Raw genomic sequence first — 19,465 nt, forward strand, 5'->3', positions numbered from 1 at the left:
CAGGGTTCATTGGATATCATGGAGGATTCTTTTTTTCTAACACACTCCTGACCTTAGCACAAAGCCATGTTAGTTGGGCCAACCATTTTTTTTTCCTTCTGTTCTGTCAAAACTGGGGAGATCACGGCACTGAATTGGAGAGAGACAAGAAAACCTCAGCAGCTGATTAACACTGATGACACATAGTTTTCAAGTGATTAGCAATGTCCTAATCTCTAGCAGAGGGCCCACTCTTCGATAACAGCATTTCACATTTATGTAACATTTCTTGCCAAACATTAACACTTTCCTCCTAAAAACCCAAACAGGACAAGTATTAGTATCCCCATTTTACACATAAAATGAAGCTTAAAGATTCAAGTGACTTGTCTAAAGTCACAAGAACAATAAATGTGAGAGCTAGAGTTTAAACTCAAGATTTTTTGCTTTTTCCCTATACTCTAAGTCAAGTACTTTTCCTATTATATATCACCCCCCAATAATTTGTGCACTAATCACTCAGGCTGATGTGGAATCTGACTCCTCTGGTTGGTGAATAGCCATCTATGATGAAATCAATCAACTGATATTTAACAAACTCAAGGACATGTAAGGAACCATGTATAGCATGGATAATAGGGAGCTGAAAAAGACCCCTTCCTTACTCTGAAGGTTTTTACTCTCCAGTTGGATAGAGAGGATACAGACATAAAATGTAAGTAAACATCAAATGCAGTATAGGCAAGTGCCCAAGAAGTAGGGTGGGCAATAGATTCAGAGGAAGGAGACCTCCCTGTGGATTGGGGCAAGCAGAGATGGCTCCATGGCAGAGTTTGACCTTGGCCCCAGTTCTACTAAAAGGATCAGTCTCAGAAAAAGTGTGCAAAACAGGTGGAAGGGGAAAGGGTGCTATAAGCAAGGTAAAGAGGCAGGAATGAGCAGGGTGTATTCTGTGTACAGTGAGTAAACCAGTCTATCTGTGGCAGAACAATGGGGGGCGGTAAGAAGAGGAATCAGGTAGATTGGTAGATAGCATAAGTAGTTTTCTCTGCCTGTTAGTTTGCTGTCCAAGATTAGAGATCCTTCTCCCCTTTCTCCAAACCCACCACAATATTATTATAGTTCTAGAGTTGAAGGGATCCTAGAAGCCCTTCAGTACAAGCTTTCATTTTTCATTTGGTTAGGTGTGTGTCATTAATAGTTAACAATTGTTTAACAAACATTATGTTCATTTTAACCATTAACACATTAACACACAGGAAAAACAGAGGCTTGTACTAGATGGCTTCTGTGGGCATGGCCAGGACATAGGAAAGGTGATGAGTTTCTAGAAACTGAAGGTGATTGACTAAAATTTAGGCTAGGACATAGAGTCCAAAGTATATACTTAAAGATGTTGAAATGTATCCTGGAGAAATGCCCCAAACTACTGGTTAACACCTCTCAGTTAATATAGCATTCTGAAAACATCATGCCACCCAACACCCTTCTCCTGAACACTGATTGTGGCATTAAGACCCTAAACCAGGATCAGTCCAAAGAGAAAGACACACCATGTCCTCCTAGAGCCCAAGTCCTTCTGTCTACTTCTTTCCTGTAGTTCCATGACCTGTGATTCCCCTGGTATCATTCAGCCAGCTTGTAAGATCATAGCCTAAGGCAGCATGGTTTCAGGCACTTCTGGTGGAATTTGGCAATAGAAAGAAAACAAAACTGAAGATTAGAGTGGACAAAACAAAGCAAAAGTAAGAAAGCCCAAAGTGTTCCAAGTGGTGCACAAAAGATCTGGAAACTGGCCCAGTATGACTGATTTACAACTTGGATGCCAGATCAACAGGAGAACTCAACTCACTTGGACTAATCTTCAAACATGGCATCTCTGAGAAATTACAAAGAGACCTGAAAAAGATCCTTAGGTGAAAGGGTTGGGGTGGAGAGGGGGAGAGGAGCATAGATCTTCCCTCCAACTTCTTACTCCAAGAATGGTAACAGGAAGACTTACAAAGACTTACCTTAGGCCAAGGATTCTGACCCAGCAGGCAAGAGAACCGAGGGAAGGTGTTATTTAAAGAGAGGGCAAGGAGACAAACAGACTGCCAAAGGTGGCAGCAGAAACCAGAAGTACAAATGTGTTTTAAAAAAGAGTTGGGTAGACACTGAGAGGAAGATTACAGAGTACAAGTGGTACAAAGGAATGTGGGGGCTTGGATGGGTTTTAGTCCTGGAATGTTCCTAAGCCCAACATCCTAAATGGACCCATAAGCTAATTGATATCTGGAGGAAAGAGGAGAATATCCATGGACACAAAGTACAAAGCACCTAACATTCTTATATTGTTTATTGCCAACTCTATTTTACTTATGCTTGATACATGAAACCATAGATGCCAGAGAACTAAATCATAAGATTTAGCCCTGCAAGGGGATGCAGAGGTCATCAAATGGACTCCAGAGCAGGAATTCTGAACATAAGGCTCATGAACTTGTTTTTTCAATATTTTGATAACTGTATTACCTTTTTAATCCTATGCATTTTGTTTTATGCATTTAAAAATATTCTAAGAAGGGGTCAGTAGGCTTTGACCAGACTGCCAGTGCAGTCCATGGCACACATACAAAAATTAAGAACCCCTGCTCAAGAGTCAAAGGACATGGGTTCAACCCCCTCTCCCCAATGCTTACTACCTGTGACCTTGAGGACATGGTTTCAACATCTCTGTGCCTCAGTTGCCTTCATTTCCTAAAATAAAATACAGATGCAACCAAGAAAAATTAAAAAAGACTAGGAATCCATAAACAAAGGTTCAAACGCTAACTGTGTGATCCCAGGCAATTCACTTAACCTCTTTAATCTCCCTTTCCACAACTATACAAAAGACTTGGACTCATTGCTGGGCCTGGAGTCAGGAAGACTTATTTTCCTTAGTTCAAATTTGCCCTCAGACACTTTTTAGATTGTAACCCTGGGCAAGTCACTCAACCCCATTTACCTCAGTTTCTCACTTGGTAAAATGAGCTGGAGAAGGAAATGGCAAACCAATCCAGTATCTTTGCCAAGGAAACCTCAAATGAAGTCACAGAGAATCTGACATGACTGAAAATGACTAAACAACAAAGATCCTCCCACCTCTAAAGCTATGAATCTATGTCTTGTTTAAAGTGATATAGGTAGTAACAATCACAGATTAGATCTGAAACTAAGACTTCTGACTTCAAACCTATTGCTTCTTCCAAAATCCCAAGCTCCTTCTCAAATGCTTATCTTGTAGCCAGAGCACTAATCTGAAAATCGAAAGATCTGGTTTTGGTGCCCAGATGCCCTTTCTTGCCATCTATGTGACCTTAAGCAGGGTTCTTATCTTCTATGTGAATTTGTAAACTGGGCGCTATTCCTGAGCTGACAGATACAAGCTCAGTACCACCGCAGAAGGGACCCCACTGGTACATCATTATATAGCTCGATAGGCAAAGGGATAAACAGGGTTAAGGTTACAATGATGTTCTTTCACCTGAACTCTCAGTAACAATCTTTCACATTTCTATAGACCTTCAAGGTTTACAAAGAACATCAACTAGTTCGCTGGGGTAAGGCTGCACTTCCATGTGGTCCTTTATAAGTACTCCAGATACGGTGGAAAGTTTCTATCATCGCTCTCTCCCTGCCTAGAAGTCTGCACGGAGGATATGACAGCCTAAATTCCCGAATCTAGTAATCAACATCTTATTGTATAAGAGGGGTGAAGTAGGGAACACGGGGATGGCAACGCTGTCACTGTGGGCCAAGCTTCTTTGATGTTCCATGATACCAGGTCCTTCTGGAGCTCTCAAAGGATTCCCAGGAACAATAAATTCCAGGTGTTGATTATTTCATTTGGAGACAAAAAGGCACTTTGCATATGGCAGTAAAAGCTCACAATGATATGTTGCTTTAAGGTTTGCAAAGCAATGTCCTCTCAGCAATTCTGTGAGATGAGTAATGTGAATTCTATTATCTCCCTTTTGTAGATGGAGAAATCGAAGTTCCGAGAGGATAAGCATTTTCTCCAGAAACGCACAGTGATTTGTCAGTCAGAATTTGAAGTCAGTTCTTCTGACTCTAGGTCAATATGTTTCCCCACCACATGCCACATCTCCTTCCCAAGTTCTAAAATAGTCTAAGACTTGACTTTCAAATCGACCTTCATTTCACCAGAACTGGACTCCAGGTCATCTGGGATCATTTTGTCATTGTCACCACCATGTAATGTTAGGATCTTAAATACAAATCAAATGTAGAAATCACAAATATAGAAAACCTCCTGCCCTTCCTCCTCCCCCAAAAAACTTGAAGAATTGCTTTTTCATTCTCTTTATAGTTTAGAATTAGTTTTTCAAGGTGAAAGGAAAGAAGGGATAAAATAAGAAAGAAAGGTGGGGGAAAAGAAGGGATGGAGAGAAAAGTTTATTTTTTAAGAAATATATAATATATATACACACAAAAATGCTTTTTAAAAACAAATCGTACAGAAGTCCACAGTTTCTTAAATAAGCCTCTATCTTGTTATTTATATATTAAAATTTTGTGGTTGTTAATGATTAAGTTAACAATTTTTAAAATATAATGAAGGGAGGGAAAGAAGAAAGAAAGAGGGAAGGAAAGGAAAGGAAAGGAAAGGAAAGGAAAGGAAAGGAAAGGAAAGGAAAGGAAAGGAAAGGAAAGGAAAGGAAAGGAAAGGAAAGGAAAGGAAAGGAAAGGAAAGGAAAGGAAAGGAAAGGAAAGGAAAGGAAAGGAAAGGAAAGGAAAAAGATTTAGAATAAGAACTTTTACAGAGTGACACCTTTTGCCGGGAATTAAGAGAACCACAATCCAGTCGTAGCTGGAATAGTGAGTCATTGTGAGACCATAGCTAAATCTCTCACCCTAACTAATCCTCATTTTCTCATATGGAATAGGGAGAGGATCATGTCCTTTAGGGGATGATGGGCTTTTATCTATCCTTTCCTTATGACAACTCAGTTAACTAGGTAATTCAAATATAAAGTATCCCCTGTTTAGTAAAGAGGAAGCTAAGGTTAATAGAGGTTAAGTGACTTACTCATGCTCCCATACCTAACAAGTGTTTGAAGGGAGTTTCAAACCCAGGTTCCCTGACTCCAAATCTACTTCTCTTTCCTCTACATCTTGTTGTCATTAACATCATAGAAGTTTCTTTACCAAAGACCTCAATTTTGTGGTAGTTTCCTCTTTGATTTGATTCCACTGGGAGTTGCCACCTTTACAATATTCCTGATTGCCAAAGACAAACTTAGAACCTGTTTTTTGCCTTCATGATTCCAATGAAATTTTAATTTTTATATCTGTCTCTTCTCATCATCTCTTCTCATTGAGGAAAAGGCATTCCAGCAACAGGATTAAAGAGAACAACCCTATGAGACTCAGAAGGGTCAGTGGTCTACTCTGGCATCCATCCTACATACAACTCCAAGAAAAATCTTAACTCTTCTAACATTCCAGTCTCAAAGATGAATTAACCTGGTCCATAAATAAACAGCCTAGAGAGAGTTGACAAGGATCCCAGAAAAGATGGACAGCTTCAAACACAGGAATCTAGGAAGAATAGTTCTGCTCCCCTCCTTTAGAGGCTCCAAACCTCCTTCTCCAGGTACCCAAAAAGAAAAGGGGGAAGAGAGGAAAAGCATGGAGTGGTCAAAGGACTTGAGCAAAGCCTCCAGTCAAGGTGGAGTTCAACGTGCTTCCATCAATGCTGCACTGGGCAGAGGACAATATAAAGAGGCACACTTGTTTGTCCTGCTTTCTTCCCTAGTCCCAAATTGTAGAATCACAGAATTTTAACATCAGGAGGCACTTCAGCAGCTACCTAGTCAAAACAATCCCTATAAAAGAATTATTACCCAACCACACTGATTATCTAGCCTCTGCTTGAAAAATCAAATGAGATTTTTGTAAAGCACTTAGCACAGTGTCTAGCACATAGTAGGAGCTATATGTTGTTGTTAAAAAAAATCCATGAAGGGAAGATTGACTATTTCCTGAGGAAGCCTATTCCACTTTTGGACAGGTCTAATTGCTTGGAAGAATGTCCTTATGGAAAGCTGAAATGGGACTCTTTGCAACATCATCCACCCTTCCTGGCTCTGCCTCTGGGGCCAAACAGAGAAAGTGTAATCTCTGTTCTATATAATAATTCATATATGTGTATATGTTTGTAAACATGTATACATACACACACATCTACATATGTATATAAAATCTTTCAAAGACTTGAACATAGCTAACATGTTCCCTCTGTGTCTTCTCTTTTTCAAGGTAAATATCCCAAGTGCCTTCAACCAGTCGTCACACGTCACAGACTCAAGGTTCTCATAGACATCATCCCGGCTCCTTTCCTCTGAAATCTCCAGCTTACCAACACCCTAAACTGTATCACCTAGAACCAAACACAGCATTTGAGAGTCAGTCTGATCAAAGCAGAGTACAGAGGGTCCACCTTCTCATTTGTGGAAGCTATACTTCCCTTGACACAGGCCAAGTTCACATTAGCCCAGACACCAACTATGAAGTGGTAAGAATATGAAAGGGGACAGAGATTCTTGTCTCTCTATCAGCCCAGTCAATCACTGACACATGGAGGGAGCCATAGACAGATAAGGGTGGAGATAAGTCAGGAAAAATGGAGTATAAGGATATAGGAAAGGAATACATCAGAAGTGTTCTTGCTTCCTCAGAACCACCTGGAGTAATAGCTATACAGGCTCATACCAATATCCCCAAGTGCAATACTTCTTGTCTGTCAAGCTGGCTGCCTAACACATTTATCACATCGTTTGGACTGGCCTCTATGTGTAATTGAAACATATCACTCATAGATCACAATAAATAGCACCAACCACGAAGGGTCTTGTACTCTAATTTCCAAAAATGTGTGGGCAATAGAACCTGCTTGAAACATCCTTCATGTGTCAAACAAACTGTGACAATGTGATTCTTCACCCTTGCCTTCCTTTCCTCCCTCCTCACAAAGCCTCCTCTACATGGTTTTCTTGCATGTACTGGGCAAGGCACTTTCTTGGTCTTTCCTCACCCACCTTTCCAAGGTATTTCCCTTCATGAGGATATGCAGTTCCTCCATGGAGAATAGGTATGTTCAGACTTAGGAACTAGGACTAAGAGTGCATTTATTTATCACCAACAGCATTCATTCATCAGCAATTTCATATGATACTAAGAACACACAGACATATAAAACACAATTCCTTCTGTCATTCGCTTTCCAGTATAGTAACCATAGGTTTATTATCTTTGAATTTGACTTTTCTTATGTATAAATGAGGAAGTTGGATTAAAAATGATTGTTACAGATCCTTTCACCTCTTAATCTATGATTCAATTATTTTAATGAGTGTAAGTAGTGGAAAGGAGAGAGAGAGAGAGAGAGAGAGCGAGAGAGACAGACCATCTTGGAGACAGGAAGGACAGGACTAGAGTCCCACCCTTGGCACACACTTGCTGTGTGACCCTGAATAAATCAATTAATCTCTAAATTTCCAATGACTGCTTACAACCATAAACTGCAGATTAGATGCTGATCTAAGATGGCAGAGCAGAGTTTTGGTCACCACAAGTTCCCACTGAAATCAGAGGTCAAATATTTTCATAGGCCCAGTGATTTGCTGATAAATGCTTAACAACTAACTCTCAAAAATCAAAGAATACTCAAGACATAGTTTCAGGTTAATTCACATTATAAACATTTTCCCCATTACTTTATTAAATCTTAACAATCAACAAAACCAATGTCAGGCTCTGATTTGTAGTGTTAGTTTATTTCTAACCTTTAAATTCTTGAGCTGAAAATTTAACAATCAGCTCTTGTGAGTTGGGTGGAGCTGGTTCTAGTACACCCCCAGCCTCACCTAAGAAGCAGGCATGCCCAAGCCACCACTTTGACCCCAGCCACACAATGTATCCAGGACACTGTTCTGGAGCCTCTCCTTCTTATAATTTTATGTGAAGGTAAACTGAAATCTCAAAGGAACAACAAGCAGCCTGAAAATATGTCTGTAAATGAGGTCTGTAATAAATGCAAATGGGCATTTGCCTTATCCAGCATGTTAGGCTATGGTCATTTTTAGCTACAGTAGGCCAGAACTTTCCCCATGGGCTGCCTCCCAGATAGATGACCAGTCCCCAACCAGCCTTGCCCCAGAGCACAGGTATGGCCAATTCTCCCCATCTCCAGGGCCAGCCCTGCATGATCAGACCAGGCACCATTTATTTTAGCCAACTCAAATCCATACCTAGGAATGCAGCACTTGATGAAAGAATTAAAAATCGTAGATTCTCTGAATTAAAAGAGACCTTTAAAGGCCAACTAGTATAACCTCTTATCTCCTGCATGAGCCTCTAGACATCTTCTTGGTTTGTGGAACCCTCTCTAGTGCTTCATTTATCTGTGTATCTTATCTCCCTAAGTATACAGGAAACTACTCACAGGAAGACACTCTCATGTTTATTTTCTATCACCTACAGAGCCTAAACACAACGCTGATCACATATGCAAAGGGCCTGAGATCTGATTACAGAACTCCCAGGTGTGAAAGCAAACTGCAAACTAAGATTAAGAGCAGAAATCATAAAATGATAGATTTATAACTGAAAGGGGCCTTAGAGGTCATGTAGCTGAACCTCTTCATTGTATAGTTGAGGAAATAGAGATACCTAAGAGCTAAATTTAGTAAATTCAGTAAAAATAAATTTAGTAAATTTAGTAAACAAATGACAGCCCTGGAGTCAGGAAAGGTTCAAATCTGACCTCAGACACTTCCTCGATGTGTGACCGTAGGCAAGTCACAACCCTGTTTGCCTCAGTTTCCTCATCTGCAAAATGAGCTGGAGAAGGACATAACAAACCACTAGTGTCTCTGCCAAGAAAACCCCACATTGGGTTACAGAGAGTTGAATATGACTGAAACCACTCAACTACAACAACAGCGAAGAGTTAAATAATGTACAAATCATAAAGTGCTAATAAATGCTAATTATTGTTACCAGGTTTACTATCGTTATTGCAGTACTAGTGTACACAGGTAATGAATGACAAAGGCAGGATTTAAACTTTGGTCCTTTATTCCAAATCCAGTGGGTTTTTCTTGTATTATACTCTCTGAGACACACGGGAGTTCAATAGCCCTGTGTCCCTCATCTGGTAAGCGTCAGAGAGGTGATTTGTCCCCAGTCCTCCTGATTCCAAGCCCAGGACTCTTAATTGTGCCATGCTGAATCTATGCTTTTATGCCAAGTGCATCATAGGGCTTGGTAAATTCTTGCTGGGTTGGTTTGACCAAACCAGTCTTTAATGTCTAGTTTCTGAGCAGGGAGCCCTTCCCCAGTGCTCAGATCCCAAAGCCCACCTCCTACTCAGATAACACGAGGATCTCAACAGTTGTGGGCCTGGGTCCCTCCAGATCCCTGACCACAGGGAACATGGGGCCAATCTTGTTGTTTCAATGAACAGAGAGTCACCAACTACAATCTTTCCAGTAAAATGGAGGGTCTCCAGGCCCTGTCATCTGTCCTACAACCACACCCCAAGGACCATTTGGGCTTATCACGTGCCCAGCCGCTAAATTGTTCTGTGTTGTCTTCCCCAATTAAAATACAAGTTCTTTCAGAGAAGGGACTGTCTGCATTTTCTATTTGTATTCTCAGGACTCACAGCAATGCTTGGTATATACTAACGACTTAGTGAATGTTTTTCCATTCCATTCCCTAATAGATCTCCTGTCTAATAAGCTATTAAAGAAAACCAGAGGTGGAGGCATTTGAACTGCTACTCAGCTTTGACTAACTCGTGCACAATCATGCTACCCCAGCCCTTCCCCAGATCTCTTGGTCCATAGTAGCCTCATCCCCAACTTTATTCCTTCCTCTTCAGACTTAAAGCCATTCACTCACATTGTACAGCACGGTGGTCCATCCTTCCATGGTTATACACTGGAAGACAGTCAGCACAGCAAAGAGAATGTTGTCAAACTGAGTGATCCCATCATTGGGGCCAATCCAGTCCTTGCACTCATAACCCTCTGGGCAGCCCTGCACCCCACATGGGTGGGGAGGGTCAAACCCCTCCAGCACACCTGCAGACATGTAGGAAGAGAAAAAACCACGGGCAAGTGAGCACAAGCTGAAAAGTGAACCCAGAAAACAATAAGGGATGGGGTAGAACAGTAAATTTCTCTGGTGAAAAAAAGAGGTTAGCCTTTTTTTGTTTTCTCCCACCACGGAGTGAATACAATTACTAAATAGTAATTCTTTGTCTTTTACCCAGAAACCCTAAGGGTCTTCCCCTCCCAGTTTGATTTTTGTTTTTTATTAAAAGGGCCATCCCTTGAGTAACTACTTAAAGAAGCCTTTTCTCACTCAAAGTGAGAATGTGATAAGACCTTAGCCTAAAAGGACCAGGGTTTCACATTGCCTCCTGGTCCATCTCCAGTCGTCCTAATGAATATCAGGCGACTGAACTCAGACAGCTCAGGAGAGGAAAGGTTGGTTGGTGACCTTTCACAGCCCTCCCTCAGTCAAATCAAAGTCAACTGCAAGTCATGTCATCATCTTGATATCATGGTCCTCTTTGAAAACGCAGGACAAACACAAAAACAACAACTTCACTTGTATTCCTGGCAAGGTGATTATATACCTTCCTATTTTATGTCCTCTTCTGGAAGTGACCTTTCTGAAGCCTGCCCTCACAGTCCCCTTTAACTGTCTACAAATTGATTTTTCTATCATGGGCTCCGAAGCTTTCTGGGAAATTGTGCCCTCGAATTTGAATAACAAGAATGAAGATAGGCAAGAGATAGGACTGCTTTAGCATTATTGATTATCTTCCTTGTGACTTCTAGGTAGACCTTATAGACAATGTGATACAGTGGGAAAAGAAAGGACTGATCTTGGAATCAGAAGATGTGGGTTTAAGTCCCAAGCTCTGAAATTGATTCTCAAGGCAGCTAGGTAATGCAGTGGGATAGAGTGAAGGGACTGGGAATAAGAAGACCTGAATTCAAATCCTGCTTAATCCCTTTCTGCCTCAGTTTCCTTATCTGTAAAATAGGTATAATAATAGCACTTCCTTCTCAGCATTTGTGTGAGGATTAGATAAAATCATGTTTAAGCTCTTAGCATGGTACCCAGCACGTAAGTATGAGCTGTATCAGTGCTAGCTATCATTCATAGTAGTAGTAGCAGTAGTAGTAGTGGTAGTAGTAATAACACTAGTGTGATTTCAAGAAAACCACTTAACCATATTGACCTGTGTCATTTGTAAAATGTGGATGGTTCTTCTTTAAAAGCTTACCTCACAGGGTTGTTTTGAGGAAGCACTTTATAATCCTTAAAGGACAAGAGAAATATAATCTACTCTTTGTCCTCGTGCTCATGAAAGTGGTGGGCACCATGATGCTGGATGAGTTGTAATATTTGTTAGAGCTTTGAAATCCTCTAGTGAGTCCAACATCTTATGACAGACAAGGGAACTCAAGCCCAGGCAAAAGTAATGTGGATAGTTACTTACTTAGAAATAGTATTATTTCTCTTTGATTAGCTGTTGCCCATGTTTGAATGAATAGAATGAAGGGGAACATCCACAGATGACAGGTATCTGAGACTCAGACACATGGGAAAATACTGTAAGTACCACCTGGTGACCCTACCTGAATTGTTCATAAAGCAGGCCCTGTGTAGTTTCCCACTATAAAACTCCAGGCCAATGATGGCAAACATCAGGATGGCAAAGAAGAGAAGAAGCCCAATCTGTAGGAGAGGCACCATCGCCTTCATGATGGACTTCAGCACTATTTGCAAACCTGGAAGGAAGCAGAGAATTGCATGCTTGTATCTATTAGATTGTATCCTGCAGCAAATAGGCCAAGTAAAGGGATTCCACCCCCACACCACCCCTCAAAGCTGAGTCTGTTCCCTTTATCTACCATTCCCTGATGGTATAAACATGATACAACTCAACTGAATTCAACAAGTATTATTAAACATCTAGATCCTTCCAATCTAACCTCTGAGTTTCTATTGTTAATAATAAACCCCTGGAATGTACTGACCACATAAAAAAATAGAGCATTGAGCCTTAATGACAAACTGAATAAAGTTTGCTTCTTTTAAAGTTTGAGAAGACTTTGCCTAGTAAAACTGGTGACTGGCTTAAAAGTGGTTAAAGAGAAGAGTAGGCAGCACTGGTCAGTGTTGGGTGTAACACAGCTGATTTTGCTGAGAGATGAAAGTATTTGCCAGACAACTGGCAGAGTGACTAAAATGTTTACACCCTTTGACCCAGAGATTCTACTGTTAGGCATATACCCCAAGGAGACCAATGAAAAAAGCCAAAGCTCCAAATACACCAAAACATTCACATTAGCATTTGTATGCTACCAAAGCACTAGAAACAAAGTAGGAACCCATCAGTTGAGGAAATAACTAAACAAAGAGCGTGACATAAATGTAACGGAATATTATTGTACTAAAGACAATGACAAGCTTCATAAATACAGAGAAGAATGGAAAAACGGACGTGAATTGATTTCTAAGGGATATAAGCAGAGCCAAGAAAATAACATTCATTGTGACCAAAGTAGTATCAATGGAAAGGAAAACAACTGCAAATATCAAAATTGAATTTGCGAAGCTATTGAAAACAAGTTTGGCCCCAAAGAAGAGCCATGAGATGTCACCTCCCACTGTTCCTTTACACAAGTTAGGCTCCACAATTATGGAACTCTGTAGATAAGAGCAGATCTTTTTTTTTTTTAATGAATTAATAGGTTTGCTGTTTTTCTTCAGCTTAAAAAAAACAACTAATTCTTTGTTAAAAAGGGTAACTCTCTGGGAGACAGTGGGGAGAGAAGCACAAGCGGAAATATAGGTGATATGATGACTGAAAATATCAATTAATTTTTTTTAATGTTTGTTAGACAATAGACATTGGTACTCCCATCTGCTGGAAGGATACACTAATATGTATATTGGGATTTGAAAGGGAAAAACCCCTCCATATATAGGCCCTTTAGGAAAGCATTAAAAAAGGAATGATTTTTTTTAAAAAAAGTATTGTTATCATTAGAACAAAAATCATTATGTTGTTTCATGTGCCTTCTTGTAACATATAACAATCTATGTTTAATCTAACATTTTAGATGTGATTTGGGGAAGGAGGGATTCAAGTATGTAACCTGAAAACATGTAATAGCACTTCGAAGCTCTAGCTTCTGCTTATATTAACAATTGTTCTTGCTCACAGCCTGGTTTCACTCAAGACCAGCCCGATTTCCTTCAGACCTAATCTCTCTACTGAATGCATGCCTAGGGTGACATGGAGTCATTAACCCACTTCTCACATGTCGGAAAAAAAAAAGCCAAACACTCACTGGGAATGCCTGACACAAGTTTCAGTGGCCTCAGTACTCGCACAGCCCGGAGAGTCCTCAGGTCCACATGGGTATTGAAGTGGGTCCCAGCTGTGGCCAGGATGCTGCAGATAGAAGAGGGGGGGAAAGCAGATATTATCAGAGCCAGGTCATTATCCCTGTGTATTATGAATGGAAGAAGCCCACCTGAGGTTAAACCAGTCTAAAAGCGCTCCACACTCATACTAGCTATAAGTGGTTGCACCTAGGCTTTAGTGACTCACCAACAATTCTCTGTGGATCTAAAATTAGTCACCTGTGTTTCACTTTGCAGGGAAGGAAAAGAAACAAGGTTATTGGAATTACGTTGAAGCTGGGGAATTCTAATTCCCAAGCACCAGCAGAGTGGTCACCTGGGATTACTTGATTTCCCCGCTCCATCATTCTCCCCATTCCAGCCTCCATCCCTTTTCCTCAGACCTAGAATTTTTTGCATGGAATAATCCTCATTACCTGAGTTGCAAAGATTCCAACATCTATCATTCAAAATACTCCTCAGGCTTCTATCTCCTTCAGGAAGTCTTTCTGAGCTTTCTGGGATAGCCACAAGAGTGATACAATGCTTTAGACTTAAAATTTCCATCACACAAAATCTTTGTGCTGGTGTTTACGTTGTTTCTTAAAATTCTTCTGCTGCTATGTCTGGTTTTTTTAATCATTTCATAAAACTGATGTGCAAATTTGAGAATATCACACTGTTTATATTTCCATTTTTTCATCTTTAGCAACATCCCTTCCCACCGACCTTTTGCAATGATATCTCTGCCCAGCAACACACAAACCATTAATAATCTTATTAGATTGAATGCTCCAAATATTGTAGTTACTTTTATTGAAGAGATTACCAAATTCCCTCTTTATTTTCCAGAATCCCATTAGTATGGAAGACCTTTGGAGAAGTAAAGAGATGTATATATTCATGCTATCCATAACATTAGTCTAGGAGTCAGTCTTAGCTTACATACTCATTAGGGCAAATTATTTAACCCCTTTTAGCCTGGGATGGAGATACCTGCCCTTGATAGCTCACAGAGCTTTTGTAAATATCAGAGAATCAGAGTGGGAGAGCTTCCAACAGAAGTCAGAGATCATCTTCTTCCACACTTTTTTTTTTTTTTTTTGGAGTTGGATTTCAGAGAAAACAAGTGATATGGTTAAGGTTTAACAGTTGATGAATGACTAACAGAAGGCTAGAACCCAAGTTTCTTGACTCCTACACAGCCCAAGGCTCTTCTCACTGTTCCATACTTTTGCTCTGTGAAACCACCCAAAGTAATGCATGTGAAAAAAATTTACAAACTATTAAATGCTCTCTAAATGCAAGATATTATTATTAAATGTTGTCAAATATGCAAATGTTATAATGATTTTCAGCCAAATTTTTAAAATCTACTTATTTTTGGTCTTCTTTTCCTTCTTCATTCAATCTTATTATCTGAGCAGATGGTAAAACTTCAAGTGTCCGCACCTCTTGGGAATGAATCTCCTAGATAGATTGAAGATTTTCCTTTTCAACCATTGTGATTTTTAAAATTTAATCATTTTTATAAAACTCTGACATGGAAATTACATACTTCCATGCCTTCTTAAATAGCATACGGTCAATGTGATTTATTTTCCTGATAACGTAGAGTTTTTTTTATGAGCACACATTGTTATACTATATTTTAGTGAAGTCCTCAGGGACTAGTAAGATATGGAGGCATAGGTGACTCAAACTACTGTGATTTTGGTGTTCTGATGCCTTTCTTCTTTACAGTTTTTCTGTCTCTTTCCTTGATTTTAGATGATCAGATGTCATTTGCTTTAGGATGAAATATGTGCCTTCCTGCACAATATCTTCTCCCTCCTAACTTTAACTCTTGTGATTTTCTTTGGCCTTGGGCATGAAATAACAATTCTTGTTAGAACTATATGTAAAGTAAGAGGGGATGGATTCTGAAAAAAAGATCTGCTGGGTTTACTTATGAGTTAATAGGCTTTAGTCATGAACTGTATGACAGTGATTTTGATTGCTCAGAGGTCTACCTTGCTGTTTTATACTTATACTCTAAATAGGTGAGCTTGCTTAATAACTGATTTTTGAATTGCTAAGGTGTTTTCACATATGGTTTTATTACCATGTGACCCAATATTATCCATTTTTATTTCTCTTTAGCTTAAATTTTCATTAACACTGATTTTTATAATCAATTTTTAAAAATTTTTTGCTTCTTCTCTTCCATATTGCTATCCACGAAAATTTTCCTTTCTTCTTTCATACTCATTTTCTACTTTTTTTTAACCTTCTTACCCATTCTTCACTTTCCTCGACCTAATGCACAAGGTTTGATTCCCACAGGGCTATTGAGCCAATAACTGAACCACTTTTTTTTCCACTGCATTCTGGCCCTACCTAATTATATAATGCAGTTTAGGGTTGACTTTATATGTAAGCAGATGCAGTAAGTATTTCTTCCCCCATCTCTTACTGGAAAGCCACACATCATTTACTCCTTTTGTTTAAGATACTGAAGGTCCCTGTTAAAATGTGTTATCTAGGAAATGTAATACATCAACCTATTATCATCCATTAACAGCATAGTCACTAGCCGAGTAGTGAAACCACACACACACACACACACACACACACACACACACACACACACACGCATACACATAAAAAATAAGTTTTAATTTAAAAAGAAGAGATGAAAATGTCAAATTATAGGGTATGTCCCAACTTCAGTGAGTGTTGTTGTGTGTGGGATGGGGGAAAGGAAAGCCTTAGAAAAATGGGGTTCAGTGGAACAGACTGAAACAGGAAAGATTCCAGCCAAACCACACTACCCTCCATCCTTCAAACACAGTCTCATCTTTACTGCCTTTAAGACTTTGAGGATGCTATTTATTCCCTCTCTCTGGGATTCTCATTGCCTTGCCGTTACTCCTCCAACCCTACCCACCCATGATCAGCTCAGATGATATGACTCTCATTTAGGTTTTCCAGATTCTCCTTCACCCTCACACCAGAAGATTTTGCTAGTGAACTATTATAACCTTTTGAACTTCTCCTAATAGGTGACTACATCCCATCTTTGACCAGAGACCACCCTATCTTCCCCATAAGACAGTAACCTACATGAGGGTTGATGCTGGGTCTTCTTCTTTGTATCCCCAGCCCCTATGAGAATGCTTTTCCTAGATGAGGTTGAGTGAATGTTGAGTGAGTGAAGAAAACTAAAAAACTGGAGATTGGAGGAGAGAGACCACACAACTTGGCTTTAGGCCAGTCCTGAATATGTCAGTTCAGTTCCAGTTCCTCTCAATCTTTTGTAGATCACATTAGGGTTACTCTTCTCAGCTTGATTAGAAGCAGGTCATTTTAGAGCTATAGAGGTGGAGGTGGGTATTGGAAAGGGAGCATCTGGAGCAAATCACATTATGTGATCCGAAGAGTTAGAACCAAAATCCAGGTTTCCTGATCAGACTTGCATTGTTTCACTACATGACATCTCAACCACACAGATGGTCTCAACAAGTACCACATATGAAAACTAATCAATGCTATCAAGATGTCTGACTAAGATTAGAAATTCAGTCCATGGCCACAGAATGGAGCCCGGTTAATTAGCCCACACGGGGGCTGAACCTCTGACCTTGGCCTCATTAATGCTGTGCTCTAACTACCTGAACCAATAAGCTAATGAGGCCAGTCTTCATGGTAAACATCATTTGCCCACTTAGTACTAGTTATTTCAACATTCAATATTCAACACTTATTGAGCATGTATACAGTTCACTGTGCTCATGCAGAGTATACAAATATATTTTTAAAATATATTCTGTGTCCTCATAGGGTGAGAAAACAATACATATATAAAGGAAGTAAAAGGTAAAATATGATAAGAGCAAAGGAGAGATCCAAGAAGTGTTTCAGGGAAATTCGATGTGAGAAAATTCACTTTCAATTGGATCAAAAGGAAGATTCATTGAGAAGGTGGCACTAAATGGGACTTTTGAAGGAAGAGAAGACCTTCAAATGACTAATGTGAGGAAGGCATGGGGCATGGGTCCATACAAATGTGCAGAGGCTGGAGAAAACATTCAGGAACAGCAACTAGCCCAATTTGGTTGGAAGACAGAATGAATAAAATGGAAGAAATATTAAATAAGGTTAAAGTAAAGAGGATAAATCAGAACTAAGGTGAGTGAGACTTCTTAAATGCCAGGTTAAGGAATTAGTTTATATCCCTCATCCCTGCCTGACTTCTGGATGCAGGATCACTTAATCTCTTTTGGGTCATGGACCCCTTTGTCCATCTAGTGAACCCAGAGGTATTAAGGTAAAGAATCTCTACCCCAGAAGAAGGTAAGCTCATTGAGGGTTGGAATTGTTTTAATTCTAGGATCTTGCACAGAATAGGTGCTAAATAAATAAATGTTCCTTGAATTTAATTGGTGAAAACAAATCCAGGGGAAAAATCCTCTTACCATACAGAATATGCCAGGAAAGTCTCAATTGTTCTTTCTTCTGTTTTCCTATATTTTTTTTGAAAGGAGTAACATGCTAACCTCTCTGACACTACTTTAGAACCTTGGGCAAATCATATGACTTCTCTGAGGTTCAGTTTCCTCATCTGTAAAATGGGGATAGTATTTGTGCTATCTACCTCATCTGGTTGCTATAAGGAAAATACTTTGTAAACTTGAAAGTGACGGTGGCAATGGTGATGATGATTCTATGATTCCAGGTATTAAATAGATGATACTTTCCATATAAAAGGAATAATAGGATCATAGGTTTAGATCAAGAAGAAAGAAAGAAGGGAACAATGTTCATTCTCCTACAAATGGGGGCAGGGATGGACAAGGGAAAAAGAACAAAGGTACTCAAGTTATGCATGGAACACAGGGTGAGAAATGGAATTGAAGTAGGAAAAGAGAAGGGTTGGGGAAAGAAAAAATAAGGAGAGACCTCAAGGATAGGTGGAGTCATGCAGAAACCAAGGAAAATTGGGTCATTATTCCACTAATTCATCTAATTACCAAGTTACAGGCCAGAGAGTGCACTCTGCTCTGTTTTTCTTGTGTTGTGCAATTAAGAAACACTTCTTTTCTCGCTCATTCCCTTGCCCCTACATGTACAGTAGGTGCACATCTGCCCCTTTAAGAAACCAGAGTTCTGTTTCCTAGGATACACAGACAGGAGACACTATTGCACATCACAAGGGGAAAACGAGCTGCTGTAAATGAAAATATCTTTCCCCTCTCCTCATTTAGCAAGGTAGATTTCAAAAGGTGGGAACTGGAGGGAGAATCACGAAAAGAAAAGAAAAGAAAAGAAAAGAAAAGAAAAGAAAAGAAAAGAAAAGAAAAGAAAAGAAAAGAAAAGAAAAGAAAAGAAAAGAAAAGAAAAGAAAAGAAAAGAAAAGAAAAGAAAAGAAAAGAAAAGGAGAAGAGAGAGCTAGAGATAACGATGAAAATTGAAGAAAGGAATGAGAAATGGGAGATAGAAAAGAGGAGAGAGAGAATGGAGAAAGAAGAAAAAGAAAAGGAAAGAGAGAGAAAAGAGAAACAAGGAGAGAGAAGAAAAAGGAGAGGTAGAGAAAAGAGAGAAAGAGCATGGAGAGAAAGAGAACAGTGAGACAAGAGAAAGTCGGAGAATGAAGAAGGGAAGGAAAAAAGGGGATTAAGAAATAAAATTATGAAAGCAGTAAACATGGGATAGGGAAGAAAGTTGGAGAGAAATCAAAGCAAAGAAACCCTGAGAGAGTTGTAAGACAAAAAGAAGGGGAATCTCTTATAGGGAACTTATGTAACTATCACCTACAGTCTTGGTTATTTATCCTATAATCTATGGCTTAACCTGCATCAGTCTCTGATATATATAATCTGTGTCTACAGAACAGGATAATATATACTCTTACCATCCTGTCGCATAACCCTGCCTTAGGAGTTCTAGGAGCTTTCACAGAATTTGCTATTTTTTAAAATATATTTGATAGTGGGAATTTCAATATTATTCATTTGCTCAA

General features: G+C 39.5%; 1 protein-coding gene across 8 annotated transcripts in view; it reads right to left on the reverse strand.

Annotated features, from left to right (window-relative positions):
- Positions 1 to 19,465, reverse strand: part of CACNA1E (calcium voltage-gated channel subunit alpha1 E) — a 412,651-nt gene that overhangs the window by 278,779 nt on the left and 114,407 nt on the right. For all 8 annotated transcript variants that reach the window (XM_072648472.1, XM_072648471.1, XM_072648470.1 and 5 more), the window contains 3 exons: positions 13,410 to 13,513; positions 11,688 to 11,840; positions 9,934 to 10,115 (listed from right to left, as the gene is read on the reverse strand). In XM_072648472.1, coding sequence (XP_072504573.1) covers positions 9,934 to 10,115; positions 11,688 to 11,840; positions 13,410 to 13,513 — 439 coding nt within the window. The remainder of the gene's footprint in view (positions 1 to 9,933; positions 10,116 to 11,687; positions 11,841 to 13,409; positions 13,514 to 19,465) is intronic.

The sequence above is a fragment of the Notamacropus eugenii genome, chromosome 2, assembly GCF_028372415.1.
Source record: "Notamacropus eugenii isolate mMacEug1 chromosome 2, mMacEug1.pri_v2, whole genome shotgun sequence".
Lineage (NCBI taxonomy): Eukaryota > Metazoa > Chordata > Mammalia > Diprotodontia > Macropodidae > Notamacropus > Notamacropus eugenii.